Raw genomic sequence first — 15,846 nt, forward strand, 5'->3', positions numbered from 1 at the left:
ATGAATCACTGATGTATAGTAGGCCCTTCCCAAAATAAAAAAAAGTGAGATTCAAAGCTCCCTTTTAATCAAAGCTGCTAGCCATGATTCAGGTAATGAGAATGCATATTGGCAATGCTTCCATGTAATTCCTAACGAGGATTTCATGTTATGGAGTCCTATATCTCCCTCACTTGTGTAGCATGGGGTAGTTGTCAACGTTTTATTGACTATAAGTAAACAGAAGCAGTGACTGCAGTTACCCTGATTGGTGGCCAAGAGTTAGAGAATGTACAACTGACAAATTTGAGTGTAACTCCCCACAAATATTTTCAGTTGATATTTTCCAAAATTGTACATGAGTGCTGTGGGAATATGTAACTGCTCTGGCCTTGAATTTCTTTAATAATGCCAGCATATTCAAAATGGCCTCGCTAAGGGCAGTCAGTGGTGTTCTGGCTGTGGAATTTGAGGCATTTGAGGGTAAAGTATTAGCTTCCAAATCCTTTAACTTGTTCCATGTTTTCAAGACTCTCTTTCCTAGTCATTGACCTTCTTCTGAGTTTTCTGTGTTGATTACATGGCATTTATGCTGACCTTAACTAAGCTGAGCATTTTCTGAAAAGGAATAAATAGAAACATTCTCCATCAGCACTAATGCCAATAAAACATAGGCTTAAAGTTCATAAAAATGTATTAATTTTAAGTTGCATATGATTTCAAGAAATTATCTACTTTTTAAAAATTGGATTTGATAACAAGCTATGTTTGCTTGATAGAAAAATTTTCACAGATTAGTGAAGTTTCATGGTATCAAAGCTTTCTGCTGAGAAGAGGTCACCTTCATATTTGTACTGAATAAATTTCAGCCTTGGCTCCACATTTTATCATTCTTGATGTCTTAAATTTTCCCTTACCTCCACAGTTTTTTTTAATCTACTTATTTTTATTATTTGTTTTTATGACTTACTGTCAACATATTTCACTGATTTTCTACTTACTAAACAAAATGGTTCTGTCTGAATTTCATGTGTAGCCTTAATTTTGTAACTTTTAATGTATGATCTGTGCTATTTAGGTTACTCTGTATTTATTGCTTGTTTTTGTCACTGCCTACTAAATACATTAATGTCTACAGATCTCTAAATTGTAAGGCTGCTCTCTTCCCCAAAAATGTCAGGAATGATGATGAAACTCTCTTTCTTTTCCTCCAGGATAAATCTAAATATCTGCCCAGTAAATGCTAGAAGATAATAATGGGCTTCAGTCCAATCCTAAATTATCTGTCTATAATATTCAGTGCTTAAGACAGCATCATCACATTAGCACACGTTAGATGCAGTTATTAAAAAGACACTTTGTTTTATCAAAAACCTCCAAAACCACCAACATCATACACCCAGAAAGTCCTAAGTACTATTTGTACTCCAATTCCAGCTCCTGTGACAATGCTCAGCCCACAGCTGCTCCAAGCAGGGACTCATGGCCTCCTCAGGTCTGTCAGTCCACCTCCTAGCCAAACCATTTCAATCCCAAAACGTGTGGCTAGGTGAAAAACCACCTACACTGAAGCTGTTGAATCCAATCCAACCCAGTGATTTGGCCCACAGCAAAGGATGTCCACACAAATGTTTCAGCCAGCAGGTTTGAGCATGGAGTAACTCCTGGGGGAACAAAGGTGTGACAGCTGCACCTTCATTTCTTAGGTCTGGATTTAGAAGGTAATGTTTTTCCACACTCTGAACTTGCTTTGTTCCAACTGGTTTGTGGGCTTTTTATTTGTTTACTGGATTTTCAAAAGTACTTCAATCCTTTCAAAGCATCAGTTCTTTTTGGTGTGTTTCTGGTGGTATTATCCCATGCAGCGCATGAGAAATGTAGATGTGGAATCTGATGGGAAATCATAAGGAACAAAATTGATGTTAAAGTTTTAGCACAGGAAATGCCCCAGAAGCTCACAAATTCATTGTTTCCTACCTTGACTCTGTTATTGTACACAAGCTCTTTCAAATTTGTTCTAAGCAGTTTTTAAATTGTTTGCAAAAGTATGTCTGACTGCTAACATTTTTTCCTTCTTCCTGCTGTTTCTATCTGTTTAGAGGATTTTTTTCCAAATTCCTGCTGGAGAAGGGATGTCTTAATTTGACTTTTGGTGTTTGCATGAACTCAGCTTACCTGCAGCAATTAGTCTTCTGGTTTCTTCAAATTATTTTGGTTTAGTATTAACAATTAAAAGGTTTAATTGTAATCTCCTATTTTCTAAGGAATGCAAATCCTTCTTCCTTAACCTTTCTGAATTTTTGAGATCCTTCTTTTATTTGGATGCCCACCACTTTATTTCTGTATTCCTAGAAATACTTTTAAATTAAGACTGCTGGTTATACAATGGTTTCAACATAACTTGATTAGTACTCATGACAGTGCTAGTATAACTTATTTTTACTTAAATGGTTTATATTAAAACTGTGCCTTTCCTTTTTGTAATAATTTTAAATAATAATATTCAGACTTTCAGTGGCATAACATCACAAACTTTGAGTATGTTATTCTTTTTCTGTCTCATGGTAGTTACTGTAAGTTCATCAGATTTTACTTTTATCAGCTCCAAACTGCATGAGATTATTTTGTGAAGTTCATATATAAATATGTATAATACACATAAAAATAGGTATTGATCTCATTGGATTTGACTCATCAGAGCTGCTTTTCTGTGGAGACCCTTTCTTTAGCAACTGATCTCTAAATAACAACCATGGTTTTTTGTAGGATGACAGTCTCTTAGTTTTGCAAATCTAACTGGAAATGTCTAACTACAATTGGTGTGTGTGACCCCAAGTACCTTATGTTGATCTCAGTACAAGTACTCCCATGCCTTAGTTTTCCATCCCCTTCCTTTCTTATGGGTTTTCTGCATGTGATTGGGACTTCTTTTTGCAGGCTTTCAAGTTGTGTGTTTTGGTGAAGAAAAAAGAGTAGAACATGTAAAAATGTTTTATGGCAGAGGAATCTGTGGTTGTGCGGTGGCTTGATGTTGGCTGACAGATGCCCACCCAGCAACTTGCTTAATTCTCTTCCTCCTCAGCAGAACAGGGGGAAAGACAAGATGAAGAAATATGTGCACCAAGATGTAGACGGGGAGATGACTTGCCAAATACTATAACGGGCAAAACAATCCTCATTTAGGGAAAATTAATTTAATGTATTGTCACTTAAAATAGATTTACCTAGTGAGATGCAAAGGTCTTCCCTGAACCTCACCTTTCCCAGGCTCAACATCCCACCCTCACTCCCAAATCCTCTCCCACCTCCTGCAAGAGGAATTTGCAGAACTCTTTCTAATTTTTTTTCCCCTCACTCACTCCCAGGTACTGTTATTCCCTTTCTAGATCTTGACCCATGCATTGATACGTACATACAACTTTCCATCCTTTGTGCAGTTTTGGGGTTTTTTTAAAACTGATTTCTGTTCCCAGAGATGTGAAGAAGACTGAGCTGTGGAGGCTAGTGTCTGCATACCAATAATTCACTGAAATAATCCCAACCCAACTCAATATTGCATGGGTATTTTTCACAATCTGCAGATGTGCAGCTGTCATGGTAAAGTGAACTATCTTGAGTGTAATTGTATACGTAGCGAGGATGCTTTGATAAAATTAATGGAAATCACATTGAATAAACTGTTCCCCAAGCTTGATTCTAAATCTAACATTATTTTGGTAATGTAACCAGCTCTTTTGAATTGACAACTTTTTTTACGTATCCCCCAATTAAAAATCTTATATTTTCCCTCATTTGCCTCATTGTTTAACAATCAGTGAGGTTTCTCCTTGCAAAGCATTTAATGCTTTTCCATGTCCCTTCTGCTAATCTGCCTGGGATGTCATGTTTCCAAGAGGATTAGTTGTGTTTGACTGTGGCATGGATCTGCCTTGAAAGGATGGTTTTCCCTAGGTGTAGTGTGGGTCATCTCATGCCGACCATACACATAATCTAAATTTATTAAAGTGCAAGAACAAACAACCTCTTTGTGGCCACGTGGCCACATTTAGAAGGAAATTGAGGTGGAAGGTCAATTTTCGCTTTAAGACTAGGTTTGGAGATGCCTGGGTTTTTAAGTGAAGGTCTTTAAATCTCACTTGTCTGACAGGTAGTAAGAAATTTCCATTTAAATTGTACAGATCAGGTTCTTATTTGTACTGCACTGTTGGACAAAAGAGATTTCTCAGTCTTCCAAATCCTTCACTGCTTGGTCTGACCAACCATAGCACTGGTTCCTTTGTTTCAAATCTGGACATTCTTTCTGACTACCAGAATTTTCATTTGATCTGTTATTGCTTTTTCCCCCGTCTCAATTTGAATATTCAAAATTACTTGATAAACATGTGTGTTTCAGCTTCATGTTTCCCCCTGAAGAGTGACATCTCACAAAACTGAATATATTTACTTTAAGGCTGGATTTACCGCTGTTGGTCTAACCAGAATGTTTGATGTTTGTTACACCTTTCTGAATGCTATGTTTGCTCATATAATGATTTAAAAATAAATTTTAAAAACTCCAACAATATACTGGCAACTTACCAGAATACATGTTGAAAATGCTACTTAAAACAAGTTCAATAAGACCTGAAGTTCATATCAAGACTAAATTGGATTTGAGTTTCTGGAATTGCATGTGCCATTAACTGGTTATTTAATTTCCTTTTTGATTGAAGAATGCAAGACTCAATAAAAGCATAATTGTGAGTGAAATGCAAGTCAGAGATGTTAGGAGAAATGGTATTTGTAACAAAAACTTGTTTAACAATTAATACTGTGATCTTTTGAAACACTGAATTATCTGATGAGGTCTGGATTATTTTGTTGATCAGCTACCAGTATTGGGCTGAAAAAGCAACTGCTTCTTGGGGGGATTGTTAGTCAAAAGTGTTCTGATCACGGTGTTCAAAGAGATAAGGTTATTTTCATATTTTACCCATTAATTTTTTTTACATCCTTTAGCATTTGAGATCTTGCTAAGAGCACCAGAAGTGATTAATGCACCATTGTAACCAGGCAGGTTTGCTGAAATCTAGAGTTTTAAATTTCATTTTTTCCTTACTCTTGCTTTAATCCAGTTTTCCCCATTATTCCAAACTTTAACAGTCTTCTAACCACTTTTCATCTGCTGCGTAAATTGCTGTAATCTCAGAACATGCAGAAAAGTTTTTCAGTGCAGCGTTGGGGGGGAGGTTGAAGAGGTGCTAGTGGATTCCATGTAGCTTTTCTTGAAAAGGTTTTGCTGCAATACATCCTGAAATGAAGATAAATACTGTAGATTGGCTGGTTGCTGATAGTTACAGGAGCATAAAATCAAATAAGGTGCATTGTGACCCTTGCAGGACAAAAAGAAGGATATGTGGAGCTGACCTCTTGCCAGGCAAATGACTACTACAGAAATGAAGCAGCATCTGGGCAAGGGGAAAAAATCCTTTCTCTTATTGTAGCATAAAATTGTTGAGCTAGTGCAACGATGCACTAGCTCAAGTGCATCAAGTCCAACAACCTGCACAAGCACTTGTTTTATCAGTTTACATGCAGTATGTGTTCAGGTACCATGAATTGCCTTTCTGTACAGTGAAGGACAAGCCATTAAGCATCAAATTTAGAATGCACCTCCCCCCATTCCTCCAGTGTACTGGCATTTTTGAACTCCACATCGATGGAAATATTTCAGTTTTGAATTGTTGTAGATTTCCTGAATACAATAGCTGCTGGTGTGACCCTTTAGTATGGTTTACTGCAGTCTGAGGCAAGATTTGAAAAAAATACACAGTGTGAATAATAAAGACAAACCAAGAATCAATAATGTATTTGTTAAAAAGACTAAACTAAGTAGATTAAATGTGCCAGACATAGTATCTTGCTTTTTCACCCAACCTGCCCTATAACTTTCTTCCTCATATGTCTTTTGGGAAAAAAAGATAAAAGAGCATCTTTATTTCCTTTTTTTTTCCTTCACAAGGAGTAAGTATATATTACTTTAGCTGATTATGTGCTCTTAGGAAATCTTTGATTTCTCTTGGAGAGGAGATAAGAGCAGTGCTTCAGTAGAAATAATGTGAGATAGTTTTGTTTGTTCTTGTACGTGGATGGCCTTCCCCAAATATCTGCTGGTTTTAGATAATCCACCTAGGTCTTTGTGTTGCATCTGCTAGAGCAGTTGAACGTGGTGGAAGTGATTTAAGGGCTAGAGCTGGGCTGGCAATGCTGTCTGTGTTCTTTATGTGATTTTGTATTTTTTTCACTATTGCCTGTGCATGTTTTATTCCTCTGAAGTTTCTCAGACTTTCTATGCAGCTATTTTCCTTCATTTTGCTGTGGTGGCTTATGTCCATTACATGCATGTGTTTCCCCTAGCTCTTGTAACTCCCGTCATGGTGTGCTCCCTTTTTGAGACAAAGTACTGAGAGCTCCAGCAAAACCAGTACCCTGATATTTTCTCATACGTTCAGCCCTTCTTCCCAGAATCCGACTCCCCATCTTGCAGCAAGAGGTTCCATGCTCCCTCCCTCTCCTCCTCTTCCTCCACCTCAGTCTGCTTCTCCTCAGTGCATTTTCCTGGCTCCCGCTGTCTGCGCAAAGATCCATCAGCAAGAAGAGCAAGCTTCCCATGGCAATTCCTACCCCTTCTCCCCCTGCCCAACCTGTAGTGGCAGATACATTAGTAGACATCCAAAACTCAATAAGGAGTGGCACATCAAGAATATCTCGACTTCAGATAAGCCTTCAATTAGAGCCTGCAATCAATAGCAAAATGCCATGAGGAACAGCGCTTGGCAAGGTAGAGAATCATTACTTTATTCCCACTGCTGAACAGGTCATCCCTTGGTGCTTAAAGACAGTGTGTGTCAAGGAGGGCTTGGGATAGTGGGATAGTGTCAGTGGAGGTTAAGGAGGTCCAATGCCCTGGACCACACATTTCAAGAGCAAGTACCAGTTTCAAGTGGAATTCAGAGCGTGTGGGTGCATGGGGGTTGGTTTGGTTGGGTTTTATCTCCTGAGGCATTATCAAGACATGTTAGGAAGGCAGGATTGATTACTTACACTTTCCTGCACTTGAAAACAACAGGGCATTTTTATTTAAATCAGTGTGTAGAATAAATATTTAACCATGTTGGAATTGTAACTACACTGAAGCCAATATCCCATTGCTGTGCAATTCAGTGTATGATGGGAGATTTCACAGCTGACTAGTGCTTTACACTTTGTTTCAAATTACTTTGGCTGTATTATGTTGCCACCCTAAAACCCAACTTGCTTGTTATATATGGCAAAATAGAGGATTTAATACTCTGCATTAGGAAGCTCATGTACACTTTGAAATCTCTTTCAATTAACATTTCTTTGTACAACAATTGTTTCTGGAATAGCAATTCTGGTTATGGTATAAAGTTTATTTAAAGGAGAATGATGTGCTTTAGCTCAGGAACAGCTGCATGCATGTGTTTAAACAGCTGTGTACTTTGCACAGACATTGCTTATGCACTCTCATAGGTAGATTTTATAATTGCAAAACTACCTGCATGAGTATATCTTCCACTTGCATTTGCATTATCTATGCTTTCTCTTCCCATAGGAGAATGCTAATGGCCAGAGCAGTGAGATCTTTTTGCTTTCAGTGTTGTGCTGGTGTCTGTCTGATCTTTCCCCTACAGTGCTCATCTTGAAGCCTAATTTTCTGCTTGGGAATTAGAAATTCCCTGACAGACAGAAAAGCTCCATCACACAGCACAGCAAACAGCACAGCTATGAAGCAGTTTTCCTTCCCAGAGTCTCCAAGTATTGCTTGCTATGTTTTTTTTTTACAAGACTGCTACAGACTCCATTTCTCCATGATGTATCCCATGCAAGCATACTCCTTTACAAATGCTGGAAAAGCGAAACCAAAACCTAGATTTTTAATTAAAAAAAATCACTACTACTACTGCAGAAAAGTGAAATTCTTACACACATGCAGCTCTCCTTCAGAATGGCATTATGATACTTCTTGCAGCAAGGTACTCGTAGGGGAACACTGTTCCTCCTCAGTAATCCAAGTGTAAATGCATTTTCACTAAAATTTCTTCCCCCCTCCAATGCTAATAAATATCAAACAATGCAGTAAAGTTGAACTCTAGTTTTTCTGCAGTGGAATCTTTAGACTTACTGGTGCAAGCCTCTGCTCACATGACCTACATGATTACAGTGTATGTCTCTGTTCAGCTGACACTTTTAACACAGTTATATGGCAGGTATTTTTCCAATGATATCAGCAAGGCAGAGCATGAAGTGAAGCATGGTGTGATATTGTGTATTTCAGAGAAAACAGCTGTGACCTAGTTGGTCTTGCATTGTAGCCACCTTTTGTCAACCAACTTATTTCAGCTGCAGCCCTAAGCTGAGCCCAGATACACAATAGAAAAGCACGCGAGCTGTTGATGGTGCAGGTGAGTTGATGTGCTGATCAGACAAGAGGCCCCTCTCAGCCAGCACACACTAGGCACCTCTTCTGACAAGCCAAGGCTGAGCAAGCCCTGTTACCAAGAAGTCCATGTATCTTGACCTCCAACTTGTCTTGATTTTGCTGGCTTGTGTGAATTTCATCATGTTCCCTGGTGCCAGCATTGACCCTGACTGACTTAACCAGGGATCCCTGTCTTTCCCAGTGTACTTCTGTGGATGAAGAAAGGCTCTCCCTTATTTCAGTTCTCTACCAGGTTTGTGTCACTGTATCAGAGCAGAAAAGTTCTTTTGAGTTTCTTTATTAACCACCTTGCACCAGCTGCATCTGTAAGTGGAAGTGATTCTTCAGGAACTGCATGTAGTTTTATGTTGCTGCTGAATTTTTTCACTCGAGTATTCTAAAATGCAGGCGAACCTGGTGGGAAGAAATTATGTCCAACTCCAGTTCAGAAGGCTGAATGATTTCTTTATTATAACTATGATATAATACATTAATATACTATATAAAGGAAGATACTAAAACTACAAACCTACTTGTTCTAACTACCATATCTTACTAACAACTCGTGACCATCCTGTGAGAGTCCAGACACAGGTGGATTGGATTGGCCATCAGGCTCAAACAATCCTCACCAGAATCCATTCAAGCAATCACCCTAGGTAAAGAATTCCCCAAACACATTCCACATAGGAAAAACAAGGAGCAGAAATAGAAATTGTTTTCTCTTTCTTTCTCTCTGTGCACCTCTATGAAAGATCCTGAGAGAGAGAGAAATGTGCATGCCACACTTGAGGAAATTGTAAAGGTTTGTACCTTTCTTGGGAGCAATTGAAAAGCATATAATGATTTTTTTCAAAATAATGTTTTGTTTATGCATTTTGAATTTTTTTTTATTTCCCCTTCTTTGTTTTACATGAATGATAATTAATTACTGTAGCACAGTCTGTGAAGGATACAGTGGATTGGTGCCGCTTTGTTTCTTGGGGTAACAGAAAGGTTACTGGCTTTTCACAGTACTTAATTCCACTTTCTTAGAGTTAGTTTTTGAGTGGACAGCAAATAAGGTTTTCTCTGGCTGACTGAGTTCAATAAGGTAAGGTAAGTTATTTAGCAGAAGATTCATGGCTTTTCAGTTTAGTCTTCAAAGTAGCTGATCCAAATGAGGATACTTTCTTTCCAAGTTATGAGAGTCCACAAAAATGATCAAGGTAGGAGCTTAGCGTGTTTGTCCAATCACTATGTGGCAATGGTTATTAAAAAAAAAAAAAGAAGAGTGAGTGAAAAAAAGCAAAAAACCTCAGGAATAGCAACACAATAAGCTTTTTTGGTAGAATACTATCATCTCTTTCCAAACAGAATGGATTTACCATGGTAATGGGAATCAACATGAATTCATGAGTGAATTAATTTTGACTACTAAAATACATCTCTGACAAGATGATTATATGGGATCAGTTGCAAGATTATTCTGTTTATTTCACAGCTGAAGGACAAGTGGACGTATTGAGTTAACCCTACCTCAGGCATGCTGGGCTGTGCATCTCATTTATTGTCTATTATTGTCCTAAGCACAATCATCTGGTCTGTCAATAGCTGGCCTTAACCCACGTGGCCATAATGAAGCACAGTTATTTATATGTTGGTTGTGATTCAGAAGGTGTTTACAGTACCAACAATAATATCGGGTTTCAGAACATGTATGGAATAAATTCTTAGTACCTTTTTTCTCTTCTTTCCCACTTATTTCCTTTAAAGCATCTTTGTATTCCGTGCCATCTGGTGCTGATGATTCCCACATAGCAAGTACTTGATGCACGGTGGAGATATCCTGTCATACTGACTGCAGAGATGGCTTTCAATACAGTCCCCCAGTTTAAAAATGTGACCAGCTACTATTTGGAGAGCATCATTTATATATCTATAAACATACTGACAAATTTATAAACTTAAAGCATGGAAGTTTTTCCATTTTAACAGTCTTGTTGATTAAGCCATGGGACTCGGGGTTCGTTTTAGCACACAGGAACAGTCTGCAAACTGTTACATCTTGATATATGCACAAATATGCCAGTGTAGATATTTTTCTGAGGAAAATATGAAAATACATAATGATTATTTTGTGTTGATGTGCATTTGGTTCTTTTCATGTTTGTCTTCAAAATTAAACCATTAAAACTGGCAAATAAAAATATTAAGCCTTTGATGAGCCTTTTAGAATCCATAGAGAAGAGAACATTTTAAATGAATAAAAACCTGCCTAGCACTTAGGCTGTACTAGCAAAAAAGGTTGCAGACCTTTTTTTACCAGGAGGAGCTGATTTACAGAAAACATTAGGCATCTCAGTTGAACTGACAAATTATAACACTTATCGCTACAGCTACTGAAATGATTTTTCTGGATTGACATTTGCTTGTTAGTATTATAGCCTTCCTCTTATAATCTCTTACCTTAATCCTCAGATCATATTAATGTTTGATTGCTTAATACCTGTGTTTTCTTAATGGGCTTTTCATGGGGAGGTGGCATTAGCTGATTGTAAGTTAGACATTTTTTGTGAGATTGGATCAAGCCCAGTAAAAGAGGCAGATAAAGTTACCAGCATCTCCACAAAGTTTGGCAGTCCCTGAAGTAGACTTCTCTTAGTTTTGTTTCTCAAAATCCTTGTTGCTCTCATGCTTTGAAGAACATTGTGCATGGCCAGAGTTGGACTCTGTGATCCTTCTGGGTATGTTTCAACTCAAATAGTCTATAATTCTATGGACTACTGGTATATGTTTTTCTGATACTGCACAGATAAATTAGGCAGAGTAGCAGACATTCATAATTAGTAATGTTTCTCCTCTGAATCCCCCAAGCACAAAAGACTGAGCATTTACACAAGGGTGTCTGACAACGGGGAATTCATTGCATATTTTATGTACTTTGATGAAACAGGATGACTTATGTTCTTACCAGTTGCATTTCAGGGAAGAAATAGAAAATGTAATGGGGATATCAGTGAGTATCTCTAGTTACTATCTTAGTTCTCCTTCACACTCTTCTCCTCTAAAACAGCACATTTATTTCACATCCAAATAATTCTGCCATATCTTATCATGCCTTTGCAGGAAAATTATGGCCATGCTGACTGCAAGGACTGTCACAGCCTAGAGCTTGCTTTGCCAGCTGTTTCACAGGTCAGGGTTACAATTCCAGGAATAAGTTGGTAGAGCCCTGGAAAGAGTTGCAGATTCTTTTAAGTTTGAAGACCTCTCAAAGCTTTCCTAGGCTGTCACTGTGGGTAGTATCTGTGCAAAGACATACCAAAAGCAGTAGAGTTCAGATGAGGTGTACTTTATGTGGTGGTTCCTACTGACTTAGAAGGCTTGCACCCACTGTGCCATCAGCTGTGATGATGAAAGTTGTGCTGTAAAGAATGGCCTCTGAACTTAGAGGGGCACCAGAGGAGTGGCTGCTTGTATCCAGGATTTTGCTGTACTTGAGGAGCTGGGATCCTGGTCATGGATGGTGAGATGTGATCAGTTGGCACTGCAGAATGCAGATGGTGGCAGTAAAATTGTCACTTGCTGAAGCAGACACAGCCTGCACTGTTTTTTGGTATGGCTGGGTATGTTGCCAAGGTTTTCACTGTGGCAGTGGAGGATGTGAAAAGCTCAGTCCAAGTTAGATACCTGTGACTGTGGGCAGGTGCACTTTGCCACACACCTGTCCATGACATACAACCTGCCAACCCTCTCTTTTTCTGCAGGCAAATAAACACGGTGAAGTCCTGTACCTCATGGCCAATGTGTGCTTTTTTGTACCCTTGTCCTTTTCAGTATGCTGGAGGAGTACTCACTGCAGTAACATGGCCCAGTGTCACTCATTACTTTACCTGTTTTATCTTTTGTGAAATTGAGCCTTTAGCCAGAATTGCCTGAGCTGCTGCTCCAGCAGTCAGTAAACTGTGAGGCACCTCGAGCTCATTTCTCTCAAGTAATTTGATTCCCACGTGCTTCCTGAGATTGCTTTTTCACTGAAAGTGGGAAAGAGGGAATGGGGGTGCAGATGGGAGCAAACCAGAAATGTTTTGGCAGGCAAATGTAGGCTAGAGATAAAAACAATGCAAAAGCATGTTTTAACAGATCCCATCTTGCTTTGTTGTCCTTTAACCCAGTCCTATAAACAAAAATATTTTTCTATTTGAGAATCAGAGACACAGGGGCTTTTGTGCTGGTGCAAGGTTTGCAACAGGAGGCTAGTTTCATCCTGCTTCTACATATAGTCAGTAAGATAATCCTTTCCATAAAATTTTCAGAAATGTGTGTAAAATGCTAATTAGATTATTCTTTTTGGGGGGTAGCTGGTCATAAAAGGCTATGATGGATTTCAGCATATTTTCTGAAATCACACACAGAATCCAAGGCTGTTTATTTAGGTTGCTGAACTATTTCCTTTGCATTGTGGTGACTTAGTAGTAATTGAAAACCAGTTTTCTAGATAAGGTTCTATTTAAGACTGGTTAGTATGGCAGCAGTTTCTAAACAGTGTACAATTTATGGAGAGATTCTATACAATACTCAGTGCTTTATCACCATTTTGCCCAGCTACCCTGCTGCAAGGGAGTGAAAAACAAGCCTGAAAAGTTAATCTTGCTGGAGGGAGAATTGTTCTGAAAATAAACCATTCAGTGCATAAACAATAGTGTATCAGCTGTTTGAAATACGCATTTGTCCCTCTGCATGGTGTTCCTTTTATGTCCAGGCAGAGCTACCACACTCAGGGTATGGAATTTCTGTGTGAAAAAGTCCCAGTTTGTTAGCTAGGATGTTACTAATTTGAGCAGATGGTCTGCTTAGAGCTCTGTTGTTTTATATTATGAAAATGAGGCTGTTGGAAGTCCCTGCTTTGGGTTTCGTTAGTGATGGTTAGTTGGTGTCATGAGACATATGCCTTGATGATATCAGCAGCATTATTAAATGTTACAAGAATTTATTTTCCCAGCAGCAATAGAAGTATCCACAGTAACATTTACAGGGTCTAAGCTAGTTTTCTATCTTGGACTTGGTACATTTATTTTTTAAAATGTAAAAATGTAAAAATATGCTTTATTGAGAAATGTATTCAAAGGAAGCACATGCTAAATGTTGGTATTATCCAAAATTGACTATTTTCCTTGTTTTTCTTGATGAATTGTTGTCATCTGTCACTTCAGAACAGTACACATGCTGCTGGAGCAAATCTTTGCAGAGTCAATTTACAGTGAGGGATTTTGGTTTGCATTGGGTTTTTTCCTAATCTTGCATTGCACAAATTCTGTAAAAGGGTTAAAGAAGATATAAGTCAAAAAGCTGAAAATTTATAATTTTTTGCAATATCTTTGTTTCAGTTTATGGTGCAAGGGTGATGTATGATGTAGGAAGGGCTGTATCTACACAGCTGTATGCTAAATTTCATGACTCTTTCTAACCCTGTTGCTTGCTTGTCCACTATGCCTGCAGCTCCATCTCTTCAAAGCCTGTTCTATTAATCTAACCTGCTGAGAGCGATTCATACAGCTTATGGGGTTTTATTTTTAAATCCTCACAGAAATGATTTGCTGCCCCCAAGTTAGGAATTTAAAGTAAAATTAAATTAAGGTGCCTAAGTAATGAAAGCATCCATGGATTTGATAGGAAGAAACCATCAAAGCAAAACGTTTGTATCCCTGGAAAGAGTTTTGTTATTGTTTAGTGCTGGGGGGAATTACTATTGCTAATGTATCAAGCAACAGAAGGCCTTAAGTTCACATGCTTATGCTTCATGAATTCTTTAATTTCCAAAGTTTTTTGTTATGATTCAGGTCATAAATTGAGAGATTTCCAAATCAAACATTTCTCTCTTTATAAGGCCTATGGCACTGGGGTCATAGTGTGGTATAGTTTTGCTGACAGATGGGTTAAAAAAGAAAGCCTTAAGAAAGCCCTTATGCCTTAAGAAATGTCTGAATTTTTCTTGCTGCCATGAAATGTAAGCCTAGTATTTGTTACTGTGATAGATGTGTTGAGTGGTGCCTGCCTAGTGTGACACATGTATAGCTCTCTATTGTTTCTTCTTCTCTTGAGCAGTGGACTTTTCTTAACTAGAGTAAAGGAAAAAAAAATCCAATAAAGCATTGTTGTGCCTATTTATTTAGCTGGGGAAAAATGTAACAGATGTTGCCTAAAACCTTTATACAAATCTGTGAAGGGAGTTGACCAACTGTAATTCCAAAATATTTTAAAGAATAGGAAAAAAAAAAAGCCCAGATTTTTGATTTCTTATATATAAAAGAAATATGTAAATTTTATTTATCTCCCATTTCTTCTCTTTTTTAGGTTTTCCAAATGAGCCTGCTGCTGTCATTGCCCTTAGCACTATTAAGGAATGGTTAAGCAAGAATCACAATGAGGTATGGAATAAATTTTTTTTTTTCAGATTTCTGTTTAAGGTTATGGTCTTTGACTCTAAAACTGTGAGAAGAGTAAACATAGGCTTGGGCCTTGAAGTCTTTTATTATTTAGTCTTAAGACCAGTGAAGTCGGGTCAGGACAAAATAGCCAGAGGAAGATTTTTATATCTAAAAGCTATTCTAGAGTTCAAAGGAAATACCTTTGTTTGAAACCATACTGTGCATTTCCTGTGCATTGTAATCTTTCCTGGCAAAGCAGAAGACTGTTCTCTTCCTAAGCTGTTTCTGAGTGTCACAGTTTTTGGGTAATAATGAGGAGATTCTTGGAAAGGAAATGTGCATACCAGCTGTCAGTGGAAACGGCTACCAAAGGTCAGTGATGTTCCAGAGGTCACTTTACAGTAAAGAGCTTTAGGTTCCTATTTTGTGTTTTCATTAACTTTTTGCTTTGCTTACTATTAAGTGTTCATTTTCCCAGAAAAACTCGCTAAATATATGAATTTTTAATAGTACTGGTCATCTTCCAGTGGCAACATAATAATGATTATTTGTACAAGACAAAAAATGCTTTTAACAGAATGATCTGCATCTCTCCCCTTTCCAGTGTTTCTCTTTCTCTGTTCCTAATGTTGCATTGGAGAAGTGCAGCAAAAAAGTGGCAAAACAAAAAAAAAAAAAATCATTGTGTCTTGAACTGACAGTCTGCCTGTTTCCTCATGATGATAGCCAGCAGATTTCAGACAGTTAAAGTTGTTTGGTATTTTGTCTGAAAACATTGAACAAAGAATTGAGTGGAGAAGCACCGCATACAAGGATGTAATTAGTAATATTTTTCCTCTAGCAATATATTCAGGGAGCTTATTTTTTCCCAAGAATCTGATGTGTCAGGGTGTGAATTTAGTGGGTTTATGTGGTTTTGTTTGGGTTTTTTGCCAAATTTGGATTGAAAGGAGGTAATATGTTGAGATTTGAGTG

The 15,846-nt window shown here is 37.9% G+C and overlaps 1 protein-coding gene across 8 annotated transcripts in view; it reads left to right on the forward strand.

Moving 5' to 3' along the window:
• The window catches only part of MACROD2 (mono-ADP ribosylhydrolase 2), an 853,971-nt gene that overhangs the window by 583,457 nt on the left and 254,668 nt on the right, over window positions 1–15,846 (forward strand). For all 8 annotated transcript variants that reach the window (XM_068186328.1, XM_068186321.1, XM_068186323.1 and 5 more), the window contains one exon: window positions 14,798–14,871. In XM_068186328.1, coding sequence (XP_068042429.1) covers window positions 14,798–14,871 — 74 coding nt within the window. The remainder of the gene's footprint in view (window positions 1–14,797; window positions 14,872–15,846) is intronic.

Source organism: Anomalospiza imberbis, chromosome 3, assembly GCF_031753505.1.
Source record: "Anomalospiza imberbis isolate Cuckoo-Finch-1a 21T00152 chromosome 3, ASM3175350v1, whole genome shotgun sequence".
NCBI lineage: Eukaryota > Metazoa > Chordata > Aves > Passeriformes > Viduidae > Anomalospiza > Anomalospiza imberbis.